Source organism: Botryllus schlosseri, chromosome 6 (genome assembly GCF_051294905.1).
Source record: "Botryllus schlosseri isolate E-star chromosome 6, Bs_hap1, whole genome shotgun sequence".
Classification (NCBI taxonomy): Eukaryota; Metazoa; Chordata; class Ascidiacea; order Stolidobranchia; family Styelidae; genus Botryllus; species Botryllus schlosseri.
This window is the reverse complement of record NC_137241.1, coordinates 5,592,028-5,613,093: the sequence shown is the minus strand read 5'-3', so window position 1 is coordinate 5,613,093 and position 21,066 is coordinate 5,592,028. Positions and strand designations below refer to the sequence as shown.

Genomic DNA, 21,066 nt, shown 5'->3' with positions numbered 1-21,066 from the left:
CAAATCTGCAATTTTGTGGCATCTCGCGACCCAAGCCTCGCGCATCAAAAAGAATTCTTTTTAATATAAAAGCATGCTTGCTACGGGCATGTGTGACATAGAGCAGTGCTCTTCAACCCTTTTCGTCGTGGTACACCCTTCTATCATTTACTCGAAACTCGTACACCCCTGACCACATAACTCACTGATTCCGTATAGTAAGCCGAAGTCAGGGGTGTTCAACCCCCTTGCTATTCACGGCCGTGCTCCTATTCCATATATAGCATACGGCCGTATTCCGGCGGAGCGTCGTCATGGCACATCTGGGGACGTCACGTATCCGTGTTAAATTGGCTAAAGGGAACTTTGCAGTTCGCACAGCGGAGAGCCCTTGTGATGTTTTGTGTCATCACTGATTTCTTGAGATATACCTTGCCTATAAAAGTTTGAATTTGTAGCAGCAGAACACCTCGCTGGCATACTATCTCTTCACAAAATCGCGAGTTTAAATGTTAGGAAAAAGTAACTCGATTCTGGAAAATTAATTTCGTGGATAATATTGGTAGTTTCATATATTACTGTCAAAGATTTATCCATTCTTAGTCCACGTGATCAGATTAATCGATAGAGCTGATGGAGGAGGAGTATTCGAAAATTTTGGGCACAAAATTAATAATGATGCAACTCCGGTTTTTATCAATGACTTTGTTCCATGTCGTTATTTTTTGACCTCCCATCAGGATTGCAGGCACAATCGAACTATATATTGGAATCAGCCAAACGTTCAAGAATACCCTTCATTCGTAAGTGGCACACGATTCCGACTTGGTATTTCTTTATCGGGTGCATCATGCGGTTTGCATTTGTACGGTGGGACGAACATTACACTATTATAATAAGAACGAAAAATCCAAGGCCCCCATAATCGCGCCAATCGTGAATAAACTTTTCAAGTATAAAATCTGAACAGGGCTGCAACGTATTTGTAACGCTAGATACTAATCAGGCCTCGAGATTGCCGGGCCACCATCCTGCACAGTGATTCTCAAACTCGACGCCACCAAGACTCCCTGCCTACGCCACTGCAATTATGTACACTGCGCCATTTATAAGCATCTCGCAGACAGTACTAATTCAATGTTTCTGTGCTCTCGCGGCGGTTTCCTCGAGAATCATCGTAGACTGATATCGCAAGCTGAACATGAACATATGTCAATACCATCCTGTTCTGCTCCAAAAGGAGCCAATAAGTCCATTACTGACGTTCATATCAGGGGTCTCGAACTCAAATGTGCTGGCGCGAAACAATTTCCCAGTATTTTGATGACGTCGCGGGCCGCTGCCTCAATAATATGGGTATTAAATGGTTAATTTGTAAGTAAGCCTTATTTGACGGGACCTTGCGATGCATAATGACATTCCAAAAATACTGTGAAATTGTTATTTACTATTGTACTATTCACGCTTGGCACGAAAAATCACATTTTCAAATATGTGTCCAATCGCGGAAAAATCCATTGGTGGTACAGGTGTTACAAAAGCATTCGCTTATGACATCACAATGGGAATGTTACTTACAAGCTACGTACAGCTTATAAGAAAATTGTACGATATTACACATCCGGTCAACATGTTCTGAAGCGTAAACTTGTCCTATTGTGATAGCTGGTCATTGATATATTGTAATGCGGATATGGTACACCCCAGTACACCCCATCTGAGTGGTGCACCTTTTTACAATATTGGTACACCCCAGGGTGTACGATACACCCGGTTGAAGAGCCCTGGTATAAACCTAATGATGAATTTAAACCGATTTGTAACGACATATTTTTAAGATCAAGCCATATTATAGTAAGGACTTTATTACGTGTTTTTGGTTATTATAGTACCCAACACAGTGACCACAGACATGTACTACTATCTACGGAAATCGAGCCAAGCGCGAAGAAATAATTCAACGAATGTCACACACATGTCAAAAGATCGCTCATCGCTCTGGTGACGTCGCGAACCTTATACGTCAAATTTTAGTTAATGCTCTGTGTATAGTCCGAATTTCATATTTGAGAATTCTCTCAACAGTCATAACTTTCCATGTCATCAAACTATCCGTTGGGATTTTTGCCATTCTGGTTGCATTTTGTGATAAAAGCGGAGCGAAATTTTTCACTATCATAAAGCCTAAAAAAATTTGAGAATCACTGATTCACAGGAAAACCAGAAACTAGATTAGAATTGAAATTAGAACAAAGAAACATTTCAAAACTAGATTAGAACTAGATTACCAGAATGTCGCAGTAATTAGTATAATTAGGCAACTAGAATTATTTAGCTGTCCAAGTCCGATCGAAACTATATTTTCGTAGATGAAATAACTCTTTGTCTGGATGGAGTGCGTTTGTGTTACTCGACAAAAACCGACTCAGTACACGAATCCAATCATCTGAATCGTTACTCGACTCGCATTCCAATTTTAGAATCGTCATGTCCTACTCTACGAACTGTATAGCCTTTATCAATAAAATAATAAGCGGATATCGACTTCTCTTGATATCATATAGCAATTTCCCAAACCGTGACGATATTGGCGAGCAATATATAATGCATCGTAAACACTGTCGGGTTTATTTATGAAAATGCCGTACGATCATTTATGTATTGCGATTGTGACGGCACATTTTGCCATATCATTTGTGGCAGCATGATACTTAAATCCTGTAAGTGTATGTTAATGGATTTCTGCAGTTTTATGTAGTATAACGAGGCAGTTCATGTGTCGTGAGTGAAAGACATTCCGCGAAATAGGTACAAATTAATGTTTCCAACTCTAATGGCTCAGTAGGACCATCACCAAGCAGGCATTAAGGAGACGGTGGTACACGCATAGAAAATATGTGCGACCAGTGTTTATGAAAGACTAACGGCTTGAAGTACCGTACAGCAAGCACCCAATTTACAACGATGGAAGAAGATGGTACAGCGGTGCTGGAATCAGCTGTAGAGGAAGATACGAATACTAGCGTTACCGTAACGGCCACTGTGACTGGCGAGGTAGAGACAGATAAGTTAGAGGACTCTCCAGAAAGCACGCGTTCGCAATCGTGGTTCACTGTGAATATATTCCTATTTTTCCTGACAAGCTTCCAGTTGCTGAATCTTCTCACACTGACGTACACCGACAGCGTTTTGAATTTCATTGCCAAACGATTTCAAATCCCGAACATAATGGCGTCTTTCATACCGAGCAGTTACCAGATCGGAAGCGTTGTTGCCATTATACCGGTGTCGTATTTCGGTGCCAAATGGCATCGACCGCGAGCGATATGCATCGGCGTTATGATGATGATACTTGGACTCGGATTTTGCGTTCTGCCCCATTTCATCTTGCCGAACGACTGGCTTCGTGGCGGTTCGGAGTCTTCGTTGTTATGCCAACGACGGGGAATATCCCCGTTTCTGTATAAGAGATACCAGGACCAGTTTGCGGAACATAATATAACATTGCCGAGAAACTTCACCAAAGGCACGCTCGCGAGACTGGACGATGTGTATATAAATTACAGAAAGCGGCCAAGAATGTACGAATCATGGTGAGTTACAAAAATCTAGTGCTGGATTTGATATGTAGACTGCAAAACTTAAATTGATCGAGAAGCAGCACCATTAGTTATTACAACACACCGTTTACGATGTCGGTTGTCACCTGCATGTTCAAGTTTAAATCTCGTATGCCGCGACTAAAGGCTGGGTAGTGGGCAAATACGAAAATCTTCGTTATGCCACCGCATACCGAATCCGAGCGTGAGCCGGACGTTCGCAACATCCCTAATGCATAGCATAATAGAGAGCAATTATTTATCATTATACCTTGCATTTTACAGGGTGGCGGGTATCATTGACAGCATCGCTGCAAATTATCACTCCGGCGACAAGCTTATAAGCGCCAGTCTGACGACGCCTACCGATCTACCATGCAACCCAAATTCCACGACCTACAACCCGTCCTTACTGTTGATACTAGGTGAGCTCTCCACCCCATAGTCGATTATATAATTTTCAACGACAACCTTCAGTTGTAAGCGTTGGAATAAATAATGTGAACGATAAATGATAAATTGATACGTATGCGACCTGACATCATCGTCCTATTACCCTGTTTCGCAGGTCATATATTTATCGGAGCAGGAGCGTCACCTCTGTGGCCTCTTGGCGTTTCATATCTCGATGATCATGTCGTAAGCAGAAAGATGCCCTTGTATTTGGGTGCGTATGTTTTGGATTTATGAGGCACTATGTGACCTTGATTACCATTAGTAGGTGTGCTACCCGAATCGATGTATTGGTCTCCGACAGGCCTGCCTAAGGCACCTGCTCTAATGCTGAGAGATTGTACCTTTCGTTGGTCAGCTCAGATCAGTGATTTTATCCTTTTAAAAGCACCACATCATTGCGTTACAGTAAAAAGATAGGAAGGTGTCGAGAGGACTTGGCTTAGCCTAGTCTTTGATCAGACACCCACCTGGGCCAGTTGATGTAAAAACAAGCATTAACATAAAATGACAAGCGATAAAAATGAGGTGGCATGTGTTGGAAGGCGAGTTCGATACATTACATTATCTCGAGTGCTGTCTAGTGTGTGCGAGTCAATATTTGTGTGGCCTGTGTACGTACCCGTACTCTTCCGCTAAACGTGGAATCGTCTTGGGATGAATATGTCCCGATGTTTCGTAGGAAAGGAAAAGACGTCGGATCTGACTTTAAGTGATAAAATGCACAGCACAACGACATTATTAAAATGTTTTTGAAAGTTTTTAACGAAGTGGGATAATGCATAATGTTCTCTTTTGTTGTTGTGCGTTAGCTGACTGTGCCGGAAGTTTGCTACTGGCCGTAAACTTGACGTGACTCCTCTACACTTCACGATGATATGCATGCCATTTACAGAAAATCTAAAGCGATTACTGTGTTTCTCTTGGGTATGGAGCGTCCCTTCGTGGTGACCGTGCCGTTCTCAATCTCCGACCGGGTGGCCTATAAACACTGCTCTAACCGCGCAGATATTGAAGGTCACTTTGTATTGAACTTATAAATATATAGTTCACAGAGCGTACCGTAAACATCGCGTCGTATAGGTAGTATGCGTCAGTTCCATTGATCCGACGTAAATCAGGAGTCAGGACACAGCACCAACATACCTATCGGAAACGAAGCTCGGAATTATGCTTTTCCGTAATAAATACTTGAGGCATAACGCAATACATTACAATGGTAATTGCTTCAACAGGGAAACCTGACGACGGCAATTACACGAGTAGCAGCGATACACTCATAATGATACAGGTGGCATTTAAACTGTCGTTCGCACATAACAGTATTTTTTCTTAGAAATATAGGCAGTATAGTTATAGCCAGAGTGTAGTCAAATGGAAATATTCGTCTACGTGGGAGACGGCAAGCTTTCCACTTCATTGCGTTCCCCACCCCTTCGCAGACTTGGACAACCAGAAAATATTTAGCTTAAATTATAGCTACATAGTTTTTCCACATTAGATTAAAATTAGAATTATAGCTACATAGTTGTTTTTGCAAAACTAGATATAATTAGAATTACTGAATTCGCGAAAACTTGCAAATTGAGTCAAATTCAGTTCATATTGAATTATAATTCATTCTCATGAAAATGAGAATAGCAAATGTCTGTACACCAAACTAGGCATCCTCTAGCATTGACAGGAAATCCAAAAATTGCATAAGAATTAAAATTTGAGCATAGAATAGGGTTACCATATTTTTATGAAGCAAATTCCGGACACTCTTTAGCGCCCACTAGCGGATTTTAAAAGGAGGTGCAACACATTGACCGTCAATATGACGTCACACTAGCAAAGCATTGCCCATCGACTATATACACTATGCAGGAATGAAGTGAAACATAGGTCATGAATTGGGCCATCTGTAATGTGAGCTCTGCTGATTGCTACTTGCTAGGGTCTGCAATAGATTCCTCCACGCGCCGGATGAAATCATCTGGCGGGCCGTGTCTGGCCTGTCATTATTGTGTTTGACAGCCCTGTCGGTGTGGCTATCTATTTATGTGTTTTAATCAGGTCCGAAACATCATTTTTTCTGCCTCCTTCCGCCCAAAAAAAGTACTGATCTTGGGCCCACCATAGGGTAGTCGATGTAAGTTGTTGGGCACTTACTATATGCATTTGGCTGTTAGATTTTATGTATGAATTCTGTCAATAATATTGATTCTTCCATATATTAGGCTACTATAAAATACACCACATCCGGTGATTTCCAACCTTTTATGGTCGCGACCTCATTTCCGACTTGAAAATGTTCCGTTGCAAAGCTCAAAAGTCAAAACTTGATAAACTGATTACTAAAAAAATGCCGCTTGCCGAAACTTACTCACGGCCTAGGAAGCTGATTACGTCTAACATCATCGTGATCCCCAGATAAAGGCGAACGACCCCAAGATTTGGAACCATCGTCTGTGACTGAAGCATCCAATCGGCCCTAACCAACTCTAGGAATATACCGTTAGCTTATAATTGCGATTGCAATCAGACTTCTTCCAGTAAATGATGGGTATTTATATTTATTTTGATGGCATCTTTTGGCGAAGGTGGTGCCTGGTGCCCATACTAATATCATTATACGTTGCATTAACTCGCACGCGGCGCGAAGAACAATTTTGAATAGCATAAATCTGCTTGAAAATAATATTGCTTATGTTGATTTACGAAAAACTTTTGAGCCTGCTTCAAGCCTTCAAAATTCCGGATATTTAGGCATATTTTAGAAATTCCTCCCGGACGCAGATTTTTCAGTGAAATTCCGGACATGTCCGGGAAATTCCGGACGTATGGCAACCCTAGCATAGAAGCCTTTCACATATTAGATTATATTAGATTAGATTATCGGCAATTTGCTTTAATTAGTATAACTAGACAATTAGAATTATCTAGTTGTCCAAGTCTGACCCTACCTACAAACCGACACTATTATATTTTTGTTATAGTCCACTTCTTACCCAGCCGTGCGCTGATGGTAGGCCTCAAGAGCAGTGTCTACCAACCTTTTTGCTGTCACGGACCCCTTTAGACAAATTATTAATTCTGCGGAGCCCTGCCTAAATTTTGCCTGAAACTCGACTACCATACTATTGACTACTATATTAATTATGCTACTCAACTATACCGTACTGTGTCAAATTGTCGTTCGCCGAACGAATATACAAAAGTTGTATACCGTACACAATTGGCATAAAATACAATATACGATTGACAAAATACGAAAATACAGAAACATCTGCACGGCAGGGGAAGAGGACCAAAAGTTTTTAGTCGGAGTTTCGCTTCGCACTTTTATCACTGTTGTTATTGTTACCTTTCCAGAACTATACCGCATGATTTCTATTCCTTAATAGACGAGGCAATCATGATTTGACTGTGATGGATAATGGACATGCGTTGTGAAAGAGGTAGTATTGTAGTGTAACTGTCAGTGTAAACACTGTGGCAGCATCACTTTATCTTACTAAATATCGGTACAGTTTATATTCGCATGCTGGAGCTTGACACATGTGCATTTAAACAGAGATGTGAAAGTAAAAGGATCGGTTTTCGTTTTTCCCCAAAATTCATCAAGGTAATCACGGACCCCCAGATTCCTTCTCTAGGACCCCAAAGGAGTCCGTGGACCCCAGGTTGGGAACCACTGCTTAGGGTTGTAACCAAGTCACTAGGCTCCGAGTCACAAGACAATCTCACTTTTATAGTTTTGACTCAAGTCAAGTCGAGTCAGTTTAAATTCACCACCGAGTCAAGTCCGAGTCCAAGTCAGCGAACAGAAGACCAAGTCCGAGTCACGGTAACATGACTCGAGACCGAGTCCAAGTCATTGTGTTGACTGCTCAGTTTCCAGCTAAAGTATTTTTCAACCCAATTTTCATAACTCTGTTTGGTGATCTCGAATGGTTCGCATTTATAATATATTAATTTTCCTCACTTTTAGCAGATTCTGGTCGGATTTTAAGGCACCAATATACCAATAGACGAAATCCCAATAGTGTGGTTACTTTACAATTTTTCGAAATTACAATGAAATGTCGGTCTTGGCCGTCTGAGTCTCGAGTCGTATGACTTTGCTCGAGTCATGCGTAATGACTCGAGTCCAAGTCGAGTCAATACACAGATTGACTCGAGTCAAGTCATTTCCACATTTTGAGAAAATGACTCGAGTCAATTCGAATCATCTGAAGATCGTGACTCGAGTTATTATAACCCTGCCACTGCTCCATAAGCTATTCTAGATATATACGGGTGACTGATCGCGCGCTATTTTACAGGTGTATTTATCGCAACCACACTAACTGGGCCGGTGGCTGGATTTTTGCTTGGAAGCCTGAGTTCGGTGATTTACGTTACGATCAACGCCCATGATTTAACGCCAAGCGACCCGGCATGGATTGGAGCCTGGTGGCTAGGCAAGTATTCGGGAACGTTCATTTAAGTCAGTTATAATTATCATGATTGCATGTTATGTTTCCCTGGTATATGCGTCTGCAACCTTCGTGTTGCCGATTCCCGGCGAATATGAGTTACTTCACGCTACAACCATTATCAGTTAGACTCGTGAGAGAATGTGTCAATATCGGACCGCATAAATTACATACTACAGTGGTATCAGTATGAGTATTACACGATTAAAAATACCCGTGGTTAATGGCACGTTCCTTTCATCAGTCAATTACTCTGATACCTCATCGTGTAGGCATCAGCAAAATAAAATTTGTTCAGGTTACGTGATCGCTGGAGTCCTGCTGATCGTTTTGCTGATTCCGTTCTACTTTTTCCCCGAACAACTCGAATTATCCGAGGAGAAAAGGAAAGAGCAAGAGGCTCAGCTGTCAGTCATGCGCTCAGTAGATACGGTATGAAGTGTGTCCATCTCCAGCCTCTTCTAGCCTATTTCCGTCACATTATAGAAAAGGGCTGGTACGCGTATTGAAAATGTGAATTTGACGTTTGAATGAAACCATGATGTCACTTCGTTTCATCAGGTTGCTCTACGATACCTACGTTAGAGATGAGCATGGATTAGGATTAGGTTTTGAAAAAATAGGATTTGTGAAATTTTGTCGGATTTGGATTGGATTTGGATTAGACATTTTTTTCAGAACGGATTAGGATTTGGATTGGATTTACCGATTTTCTGGGAGATTGAAATGTCGTGTGGCTAATGGCGACAAACTTTATTCAAATCAGTTATTAATGTAATTATGGTTACTATGTTATCTTGAATCAATTGAATCGTTGGTTGTGAAAGAAAATTTTCGAATCACTCCGTTGCATAAATTAGTATTTTTTCTGAATTTCCAGTTGGAATCGGATTAGGATTGGACATGGACTAGAATCTGAAAAAGTTATGGATTAGGATTTGGATTTGGATTTGAAGGTTCGGATTTGGATTGGATTAGGACATAGAAATTTCAAATCCGCTCATCTCTGACCTACATCCATTAACCAATACTTCACATGGTTCCTGTCACAAGTCAATCGTACTTTTATAGTTTTGACTAGAGAAGAAGTCGAGTCAATACACAAATTGACTCAAGTCGAGGCATTTTTTATATTCAGGAAAATGACTAGAGTCAAGTCGAGGCACCAAAAAATAGCGACTCGAGCCTAGTCTAGTCATGACTCGAGTTATTACAACCCTGGACGTTAGGGTGGAGTGAAAAATGAAAATTTTTGAATTTCAAAAAAGGGTCTTGATATGTGGTGCCAAATAGCAAACAAATAAATTCAATCATAATTTTGGGGTCGTACACCCTCTAGTGGTCGTGCAATTTCACCGAACGAGCCGAAAACAGCTAATTTCGCCATATCTGGATCATCACTTACAACTTACACTAGAAAGTCAGTTTTGGGCTTAAAAGATGCAGAAGCAACATGTTTCTATCTCACTTCCATAGAACTTACCCTTAAAAATGAACAGAAAAAAAGTTACAAGCACATTTCTGATTTTATAGGTAAAATTAGGCACTGAAGCAGTGGGTAGGATGTCAAAAGCGTGTAGTGATTGATCTTATGACTGAGCAACATACCCTATCAATTAGAACTACTTTTCAAAACTTGCTCAAACAAATGAAACCCCCTCCAAGCATAAATAGGGCTCAGGCATCGAATAGAGACTGCTAAAACTGTATTTAAAACAGCGTCTATTGGTAGTGCAGCGTCACGATATCGGTAAGTTTATAACAACGGCCCTCATGAGATTTCTTACCAAAATGCTGTGGTAGGGTTTGTATCATATTTGTCACAAAGCTCCTGAATGAAAGCACAAAAATTGAAAATACACATTCAAAACACAAACATCAATTCTATACTGGAAAAAGAAATTTTTTGTAGCAGTATCACATGAGTATCAGTGTGCACAAACAATAAAGTCATGTTTGGTATTGAAATATTTTATCTGCTTTCAAGACTTCAATTTTTGTCTGATGAGGCCATCTCTACGTTTAAATCCTTAAACATTGAGCAGATGCTTATGTCACCACTGTCACATGTCTTTCCACTGCCTGGTTGTGGCAAGGATAACTGAGCCCTAATGGTGATGATCATAGGTTTCCCAGCTCGTGATCAGACAAGGTCTTGATTGCGATGCAGGCGGTTGTTCAATATTTTTTAGGTTTAAGTTGACAATTTGGTGGAAAGATTATGCCTTGATGTTGATAACTGGAATTTGGAAGAATCTGATGCTGGTGTCAATGTTGCTGCTCTAGGGTTTGGTTTCATTTATATATCCTCCTTCAAAGTCGTTAATTGGAACCAGATCTGCTATATTTAGAGGGTGGGCCCATCGTTCATTCAATATGGTTGACTCTCGCGTCTCAAATTTCAAAGTACCATGTGGGCCAGAGTCGTCCATCGAGAAATCTGAACCGTCTTGCTCAATTCTGCATGGAGGTCTATTTTCCGTCATGGTTTGAAATAAAAATGCATAATTCCATTGTTGATGGTGCTAAAAATTTCCACAATATAGTTTCCCGTGTCGCAAAGCTGACTGATACCCGAATTCACTATCTTGCACTATCTTTGCCACGAAGAAATGCTCATTTAGAACATCCAGAAAATCTTTTGCTGGGAATGCTTTGGTGACGAGGAGGGAAACGTCCGAAGATTTACACTTAACAAGATTACAGCTATGCGCAGAACAACCACACCATACCAAATTCCAATTATGAATTTGAAGGAAGATATATAAATGACACCAAACCTAAAAACAGCGACATTGAGCATCAGTTTCTTCCAAATTCCAGTTATCAACATCAAGGCTTAATCTTTCCACCAAATTGTCAACTTAAACCGCAAAGATATTGAACAGACGCATGCAAGCAAGACCTTGTCAGATGTCGAGGTGGAAAACCTAAGATCATCACCATTAAGGCTCAGTCATCCTTGCCACAACCAGGCAGTGGAAAGACATTAAAACGTGGTTACTGAAGCATCTACCCATGTTTCAGAATTTGAACGTAGAGATAGCCTCATCAGACAAAAACTGAAGTCTTGAAAGCAGATGAAATGTGATACTGCTACAAAAATCTTCTGTTTCCAGTAGAGAATTGATGTTTGTGTTTTGAATGTGTATTTTCAATTTTTTGCTTTCATTCAGGACCTTCGTGACAAATATGATACAAACCCTACGACAGCATTTTGGTAAGAAATCTCATGAGGGCCGTTGTTATAAACTTACCGATATCGTGACGCTGCACTACCAATGGACGCTGTTTTAAATACAGTTTTAGCAGTCTCTATTCGATGCCCGAGCCCTATTTATGCTTGTAGGGGGTTTCATTTGTTTGAGCAAGTTTTGAAAAGTAGTTCTAATTGATAGGGTATGTTGCTCAGTCATAAGATCGATCACTACACGCTTTTAACATCCTACCCACTGCTTCAGTGCTTAATTTTACCTATAAAATCAGAAATTTGCTTGTAACTTTTTTTCTGTTCATTTTTAAGAGTAAGTTCTATGGAAGTGAGATAGGAACATGTTGCTTCTGCATCTTTTAAGCCCAAAACTGACTTTCTAGTGTAAGTGATGATCAAGATATGGCGAAATGAGCTGTTTTTGGCTCGTTCGGTGAAATTGCACGACCACTAGAGGGTGTACGAACCCGAAATTATTATAGAATTTATTTGTTTGCCATTTGGCACCACATATCAAGACCCTTTTTTGAAATTCAAAAATTTCCATTTTTCACTCCACAATACTGGACGTATCTATACTTGTCACATATCTTAATTGGGGCGCGTTTATTTGAATTGTGCGGCGAAGGACGCTTCCCATCACGAATCTAGATACACTTGAGTTAACTGATTGGTGGTGTTCTCTCTCTCTCTCTCTCTCTCTCAAAAACAACATTTTGTAGACTATGACGTTAATGAGTTCTGTCGCTTTCGAATTGTTTCATCCTCCGTCCGTTGCGACCTCGGTACGCATGATCTTGGTACATCAAACATGAATATTGAATAGGCCTACATTCGATTTGAACGTTAACTATTTCCCATGCTAGAAACCTGACGAGGGCGGGGATGCGGAAAATAGCCCACTGTTGCCAAGCACCGTGACCACAAGCGACAGAATATGGGATACACTATCAGGTATGAACGGAATGCGTGACATTTTCAAATCCAAATATGGCTTAGAACTAGATTTTCGAATCAAAGCAAAATTACAAATCTCGTGTATCACCAAATACAATCCCTTTCCAATACACCAACTTCGATTCATTCAAAGGCGGGCTTGGAATTAGATATTTCCGACCCTTCCAACTCCTCGAATATCATAACTTCAAATCCTGCATACCAATGCTTTTCATTCATTTTGGAGAACCATCCGCACTTTTATTTTTTTGAGAAATTTTCATCCGCACAAACCAACCGAAAATTATTACACAAAAAGAGAGTTACCCTTTTTTATTAAAATGTCCAAGTTGGCTACCGGTTTATCAACGACTCGAATGCTGTTGAATATTTATGGCAATTTTAGACCAGTTAAGCACATCACTCCTTACCCAAAGCTCCCCACATTTGGCCATCGTCAAGAAGACAACTAATCTTCCTCGTGTTGATGTCAACTAGTGCTGCAGTATAGCCGTTCGGTCAAAAAAGTTGTGGCGTTTTGTACAAGAACTTTGAGAACCAAACTTTTGATTACGTTATAATTATACCACGGAAATATTAATTCACTCGGGCTGGTGCGTGACAAAATTATTGTAAAGGCTACCATTATATAGCGGTGCGTCGCAAGTCCAACAAGTTTTCAGAAATGCGTCGCAGCGACGAAGGTTAGGAAGCCACGATGTGTATACCTACCTAATATACTATACTCTGCAGTACAATTCTTTGAACCGCATAAGTGCGTACCATCGCACAAGTTGAAAAGCACTGCCGCACACAAATCCGGTCAGAATCTCGAAACGCGTTATACTTTCGGATCTTTTCAATTCTAATCCGTCCTCATCTCCGTTGCAAACGACCCGACAATTTAACAGTAGAATTTCCTAAATAACAATTGCAGATGTCGGTGCCACCATCACTCGAGTGCTGACGTCGCCGTTAGTACTATGTTGCTTCTTGGCGTATATCTTCCTGTCCAACCTGTTGTCCGGTGTGAGTACGTTTGGTTCTACGTTCCTTCAAAGAGAGTACAATGTCATGCGCATGACTTCCGATATGTTAATTGGTAAGTGTATATATATAGATTTATTTTATTTTATTTGTCATACCAATGAAAATCCGGTACGGGCCAGGTGACGACGGGGGGGGGGGCGCAAGGCCTTAGTGCACAGTAGCCGCCTGTAGCTAGATCTGTAATAATCAGGGCGATCTTTTTTGACCTAAAAACGGAAGATTTTGACATAAAAAAAACAAAATTTGATATTTTCCGACCTTAAAAAACCTAACATTGAACTCATACATGTAAATTAGGTGTTTTCCAACATAATGTTAGAATTGTACTACTTATCTTCATTTCTGGTTGGAACTGTCTGTCCTTACGAAGTAGTTTGGTCTGAAAAGACTTTTTTGACTTAAAAACTGACAAATTTTACATGAAAAACAACTTTATTTTGACGAAATCTGGACCTATGAAGAATTCCAGTAGTTAGATCACGCATTATGGTAGAAATAATTAAAATTTGTTGTAGTACAACGAAAGATGCTTTCCTACATTGTCGGGTAGAAAGTGCCTGTCCTTACTAAGTAGCATGCCAAGAATGGAGAAAGAACGTTCAACATGCAGCAGCATTTGGCTGGCAACTCTGGCATTTGGTCGACAAACACCATGAATACCACCAAACAAACAAACAAACTGTGTAGCTATAATTCTAATTCTTATCCAATTAGGAAAAGTTGAAAATTTTGTATTTGTTCAACTCTGCGTGTAAGCTCATGCCTTACCGTCCATACATATAGTTAATTTTCTCATGGTAATATGCCATAAGCCATACTGTAATTCCACGGCAACGATGTTTAATGATTCCTTCAGACATCTCTTATTTGAAACAGGTGGAGTGTGCGTGCCACTTGCAATAGCTGGTACCTTCCTGGGAGGATATATCATGAAGAGACATGACTTTGGCACTAATCAAAGTCTGCTATTCAATGTTGTGATGTCAACAACCGGGACTATACTGCTGTTTTTATTATTTCCTTTGGGCTGCAAACCGATTGCAATGGCTGGGCTGAATCAACCATACATGTAAGTATGTAGCTACTGATGAAATTGTCGGGTTAACTAAATAACAGCTCAACGTCACATTCATTCGCTCCATTCTCCAACCTGTAGAAGCGTTCTCATCAGACGATAAGGCTTAATGTACTGTTCAAGTTTTTTAGTAAATGAATTTATGAAATAAAATTACTATGAAAGTTTTCAAATTTTACTGGGTACCCAATGAAATTGTTAGATTGTCTTGAATAGATGCAGATCAAATTTGGCTCAATTCTAACCTTTAGAAGCGTTGCTAATAGAGCTTAAAGTTTGGGCTTTATTAAATAATTAAAAAAATTCAAATCTTAGTGGATACCCCATGAAATTGTTAGGTTGTCTAAAATACGATGCATATCACATTTGGCTCAATTCTAATCCGTAGAGAAGAAGTTATTGTAGTAGAAAATTTTATGTATAGCCTATATCCCGTTGTCACAAATGCGACAATAGCTTATCGCTATTCAAACAGGGGTGACTCGAATACCAACCTCACATCGGCCTGCAATGCCGACTGTTCGTGTAAAGATGGAGACCTTGACTTACTCTGCAGTGAAGATAACATAACCTATGTATCGCCATGTTACGCCGGTTGCATGACCCGTTTACAACATTCGAAAGACGATGGCGTCAAAGAGGTTGGTATAATGGTGGTATGTGTGTGGTTGATGATTTTGCGTATCAGAACTCTATGTTACAATATCCTTGGCCTACGCAATGCGTAGATACGACTAATATACCGCGACGGTGGTCAAAATAGTCAGCATTGCTAGTTAAGTAGAAGAAATGCCGTAAATTCCTACTCAATTATTCGTAAAAGTATCTATTTATATGACCCCTGTAGAAGTAGGGAATGGAAGGTAGTCGACACTAACTTGTCAGCCCTCAAGATTACCGAACCACAGTCTGACTTATCGACCTCGCCTACCTAGTACTGACACATGCATCATTCATTTTCGTCGCTTCCTTTCATGTTATCCTTTCTTAAATCCAGTGTTCATGTATGCCTCTTATTTACATGCTGTAGGGCCATATACACCCACGATCTGTACATAAGCATACCATGCATATATGCCGCTGGACAAAGAAGATGCAGATATAGCCTTGAAAGGCTTTCTAAGTCTTGCACCACCACCCCACCATGCTATCCCTGTAATGCTGAGCGTCAAGCAGGGAAGTCATGGATTCCAGTGTTACCCCTGACGAGCGTCAGCCGAAAACAGTCGTGTTTTTTTTTCAATTTGAATATATTAGTTAATGGTATATTGCATTTCTGCACCTCCAAGAAGCTCTTCAAACATTTATTAACAGCAATATGTTCACTGCTCCTGCGTCGCGGACTCGGCGCAACCTCTCGGAGTCGGACCCTGCTCGACCGCTTACTGTGCCGGTCTCTTAGCCGGGGCCATTATCGTGGCTTCCCTCTCCATTTTCATCCTTTGCTTCTGCCAAGCCCCGACGTACAGCATGTTGCTGCGAGAGCTTCGCGCGGAGGACAAGCCGTTCGCAATCGGATTGTTGACCTTTTTATCACGGATTTTGGGTACGTCTGCGCATAAATATGTCCATGTCAGTGGTTCGTAAAGGCGTCCGCTTTCAGACAGTGGAGGAAAAAGAACGGGTGATAATGTTAAAACGTATACAGCAGGGGCGGCCAACCCGAAACCCAACTAGAAATTAGTAACATTTAAAAAAAATAAGTTGCTCAGGTAATTTATTGTGAGCTTGCAAGGCCAAGCAAAAATTATATTAGTCTGATTGCGAAATGTGGGTTGTTCAATTCTATTTATTGCTAAAAATTTCATAATTTCAATACACCACAAGACTGCGATACAATGAAAGATAGGAAGGTGTCGAAACGACTTGGATTAGTCTTCGAAATCAGACTAAAATATCAGTTCCGACGCATTGGCGTAGCCAGGGGCCGGACGCATTTTTCGTAGATCTTCATATATGACTATAAAGTAGAATATTTCGTGGCAGATTTATTTGATTTTTCCTGGCCTTTCGCGCGATTTATGGTCACTCGATTTCTTGCTTTTAGTGTTGGTAGCCTACCCCTCCTAAAAATTATAAATACTCCCAATTTACAGAAACGAGTCGAACTACATTCGCAATTATTAGAGTATGTGTCGTCCAACATGCAACTTCGCGTCTGCGCTCGCTGAAAGATCGCCGGCAATTAAACTTTTGCACAAAACGACGGACGCATGTTCGTCGAAATCTTCGATGTTGATATGTCCAATCGCCGAATAATCCTGTCCTTGCCAAATTAGCCCAATGGTATACAGAGGCGGCCCGCAATATATGCAAGTAACATTGTTATTGAACAAATTTCGAGTGATTTTCATGACATATATATATTTGTTATTGATTTTGATTCGTAATAAGATAAGTCCTGTTTTTAAAACCTATTATACATTAGGGCTGTTCAAAAATAACTTTTTTCCCCGGATTCCAGCCATTCACTGATTAAATTGTCAAGTTACCCTAAAAAACACTGCACATCAAATTTGGTTCAATTCTAACTAGTATAGGACTCCGCAGATCCAATTAAAAATTTTAATTTATTAGGAATAATTTTTAAAAAAATTTCAAATTTTTTTGTCAACCCCATGAAATTGTTGAGCTGTCTTCAAAGACGATGCAGAACAAATTTGATTTAATTCCGACTAGTAGAAGCGGAGTTATGTGAGTTTTTCGACTATAATCCTCGGATTATCCTTGATCGGTGGATAATCCGGGAATTATGAACGAAAAACTCACATAACTTCGCTTCTACTGGTCGGAATTGAGTCAAATTTGTTTTGCATCGTCTTTGAAGACAGCTCAACAATTTCGTGGGGTTGGCAGAAAAATTCGAAATTTTGTTTTTAAATTTTCCCTAATAAATTAAAATTTTTAATTGGATCTGCGGAGTCCTATATTTGTTAGAATTGAACCAAATTTAGTGTGCAGCGTTTTTTAAGGCAACCTGACAATTTAATAAGTGAATGGCTGGAATCCGGAAGTAACAGTTATTTTTGAACAGCCCTATTATACATATAAAACTGCTCGAGTCAGCGAAACAAGTAGAAAAAACACACTTGAGAACTGCGGAAAAAAGAAGTATACCTCGTTACCAGTGACGTCTCGCTTTTAGGGCCGATATAGAATTAGACCTTGATAAGGTGGCGATGAGTCAAAAGAGTTTGGGAACCACTGCTCTAAAATCAAATTCATATAGGCTTTGTCATCCATGGAATTCTGTTAACAGGCTTTATACCAGCGCCGATCTGGTTCGGACTGGTCATCGACAGCAGCTGTATCTACTGGGGTCCGAAATGTGACGGAAAGGCGTACTGTAAACTGTACAATTCGCGTGGACTGCATCTGAACTTTGTGGGAGCCTGCACGGCCTGTTCGTTTTCGTACGCCGTCGTTTTTGCGGTCGGAGCGGCATTTATTGTGTACCGAATACACGCGCAGAAGGCGAAAACTGCAACCGCGAGCAGTGATATGATAAGAGAACGGCTAGCGCGGATGCGGTCGTTCACGAGATAACAATGGCCCATTGCATGTTACTATGCTGCTTATTTTTCTTGTTGCACTTTGAATGTGGAGTCATAAATACATTGCACAGCCGGTATCAGAGCATTCCAACAGGGTGGATGCGGTGTGTAAATATTTATGAGGCGAATGTGTGGAAATGTGGGATCCTGGAATTCCTTGTCCGATCGGGAAGTTGAAGTTAATTGCTAGATGGATGTGAAAGTGTTACTAGCTAATTCGGCCATTGGTGAATTTGGCTTCAGAAATGTAGCGTATTACCTATATTGCTATTGCGATGCATCAGGTTTCATACATCACTGGGGCGATTTTTTTTTACATGTCAAAAAAGTCAAAATGGGGTCAAAATTCTAGTGTTAGGTCAAAAAATATCAAAATTGTTTACAAAGACAAATTTTTTTGCAACCTGCATTTCATTTGTATCGTAGATTTTGCACAATCGGTGAACTTATCGTTTGACATTTTACAGCTTGTAGCCTATACTTTAAAGGCCTACCGTTGCAGACGGCGCATTGTCTGCTCATCGTGAATCATAAACAGTCAAATGAAACAAATAGGTTGACACGGTGTTATGCTCAACGTACCGCAATATCCTAAGTGAGGCAAGACTGCGTGGGCATTACATGGTTCTTACATCTTTATGAAAAATTGAGATGTACAGTGTACACCAGTGGTTTCCAACGTCGACGGTATCGCCCCCCAGGGGGCGATTTAGCGGTATAGGAGGGTGAAAATACCGAAGGAGGCGATAGGGGGGCGAAAACGGACGAAGGGGGCGATAGGTGGCGAAAACAACGAAGGGGGCGATGGGGAGTTAAAACGGCTATATTGGAGTTAGGACCGTAACTGCTGCACCCCAAACCCCCAATTGGGGGCCGAACTCGAAGGGGGCCTAAAAATATTTCGTGAATTAACATAAATTATAGAGTAATTTTTTAGAAATTCTTCCAACTTTTCCAAAAAAAATCGCGCTGCGCGAGATTTCATATTATCATATATCTTGATTTTGGGGTACCTGTCCCCAAACAAAAATACGCATGATTTATGGAAATGGAGACTTCGGCGTCGGCCATTACTGCGCCACGACGCTCCAAGACATATGAAGTTATAGGCCATGTAACATATGTGACTCCATGAAGTGTGCCAGGACGAACAGCAGCGAGAAGACCTTGGCCGAAAAGCAATGCCTTTGTGCTGACCGAAAACTCCGATATATATACAAATACATATATGTTTATTGTTTAATTGTCCATAGGTGCCTTAATGACTGGCGTCGAATGTTCCTGTCCTAGCGATCTGAAGCCTAAAGGACTAATGCCATCTCCGCGGGGATAAATTATTTTCCAGTAAAGAAATACCAATTTGAAACCATGTGTCTTTCAGTTTGGTGCGTTTTGGTGATTTCCATATCTTTTAACATAGCAGATATAGGAGGTCACGAAATAGCATCATATGTAACGTAGTCAATATAGCAACGGGTCCGCCCGAAGATGTTTAGTTATTATTTAGGGATCTTACCTTTTCCAACACACCACACTTAGCTGTGCCGGTAAATCTGATTACGTGAGCTGAAAGAGGATAAAAAATTGATAGCAATATATATGCAATTCCCGACCATATTGACCGATTCAAACATGAATTACAGAAATTTGTCGCGTTTAGGTGAAATATGGTGACTCACCAAACAGTACATGAAATAGGGTATAGCTAATATGTAGCGACGTAAAGCCCACTGGCGGAGGGGGTCTGGGGTTCGGTTTATCACCCTATGGAGGCCCCAGACCAACGTTTTTTTGGGGGGAGGGGGGCTGAGGAAGTACTGTTACCGTCCTGATGGGAGTCAAATCGGATAAATGACCTATTTTTAGTCAACTCACGAAAATTTAGCTGTAAAAGTGTAATTTCGAGGTCGAGCCGAAAAGTTGACCTTTTTTTGATTAGTCAACTCGCCGGTGATCCCAGTTAGTATGACCATTTTTCGGTTCCCAATATTTGGGGGCGATGATCGGATTGGAGCTTCAATAGGGGGCGATGAGTCGAAAAAGGTTGGGAACCTATGGTGTACACACCATTGTCAGAATGAAGCAACACGGTGTGTCACCAGCAGTGTACGCACGCACAACTTCAGTGTCGTCAGCCAACAGCTGCTACAGTTGAACGTTCTTTCTCCATTCTTCTTCTTCTTGTTACTTTTGTATTCATGGTTTTTGTCGACTACAGTGGTCATTTACACCAGGCCAATATTCCTTATTTTCGATTCCGTATCCGCCGAGTATATCTGCCAACTTGTAGCACGGCCCACTTCTATGCTTTTTGTAAGACACCCCTCACGCGGATGAGATGGCGAGGAGGAACGTAGATAAACCTTAAACACTTGGGTAGGAATTCTAGAGTTGACCTCGGTCGGACCAGAGCCCACAAACCATTGGCGTTGTAGCACTGGATTACACCACTACACTATCTCGCCACATCTCCATTCTTGGCAAGCTACTTAGCAAAGACCGACACTTTTTACCCGAGAATCAGGGATATCTAGAATATAGGCTAGGCTTACCATATTTTGAAAATGTAAAAAGAGGACACTTTTTCAGAAATTTGCAAAACCGGAGTAGAATTCTGAAAAACCGGTGAATTTTTCCCACTTTGTGATCGGTTGACTAAAAAAAAAAAAAAAAAGGTCATCACTTCTGCTCAGAGCTCAAAATACCGTTTTTCGCTCCACATTGCCAGGTGGATGACTAAAAAAAA

The 21,066-nt window shown here is 40.7% G+C and overlaps 2 protein-coding genes across 2 annotated transcripts in view; both read left to right on the top strand.

The window, feature by feature from the left end:
• The window catches only part of LOC145440563 (profilin-4-like), a 230,990-nt gene that overhangs the window by 55,053 nt on the left and 154,871 nt on the right, over positions 1–21,066 (top strand). The window lies entirely within an intron of this gene.
• Positions 2,414–18,395, top strand: LOC145440559 (solute carrier organic anion transporter family member 2A1-like). Its single transcript, XM_080318198.1, has 11 exons — positions 2,414–3,572; positions 3,864–4,003; positions 4,147–4,245; positions 8,342–8,479; positions 8,793–8,926; positions 12,572–12,659; positions 13,579–13,743; positions 14,568–14,760; positions 15,242–15,407; positions 16,081–16,312; positions 18,026–18,395. The coding sequence occupies exons 1-11, from the start codon at positions 2,944–2,946 to the stop codon at positions 18,310–18,312; spliced, it is 2,271 nt and encodes a 756-aa protein (XP_080174324.1). The 5' UTR covers positions 2,414–2,943; the 3' UTR covers positions 18,313–18,395.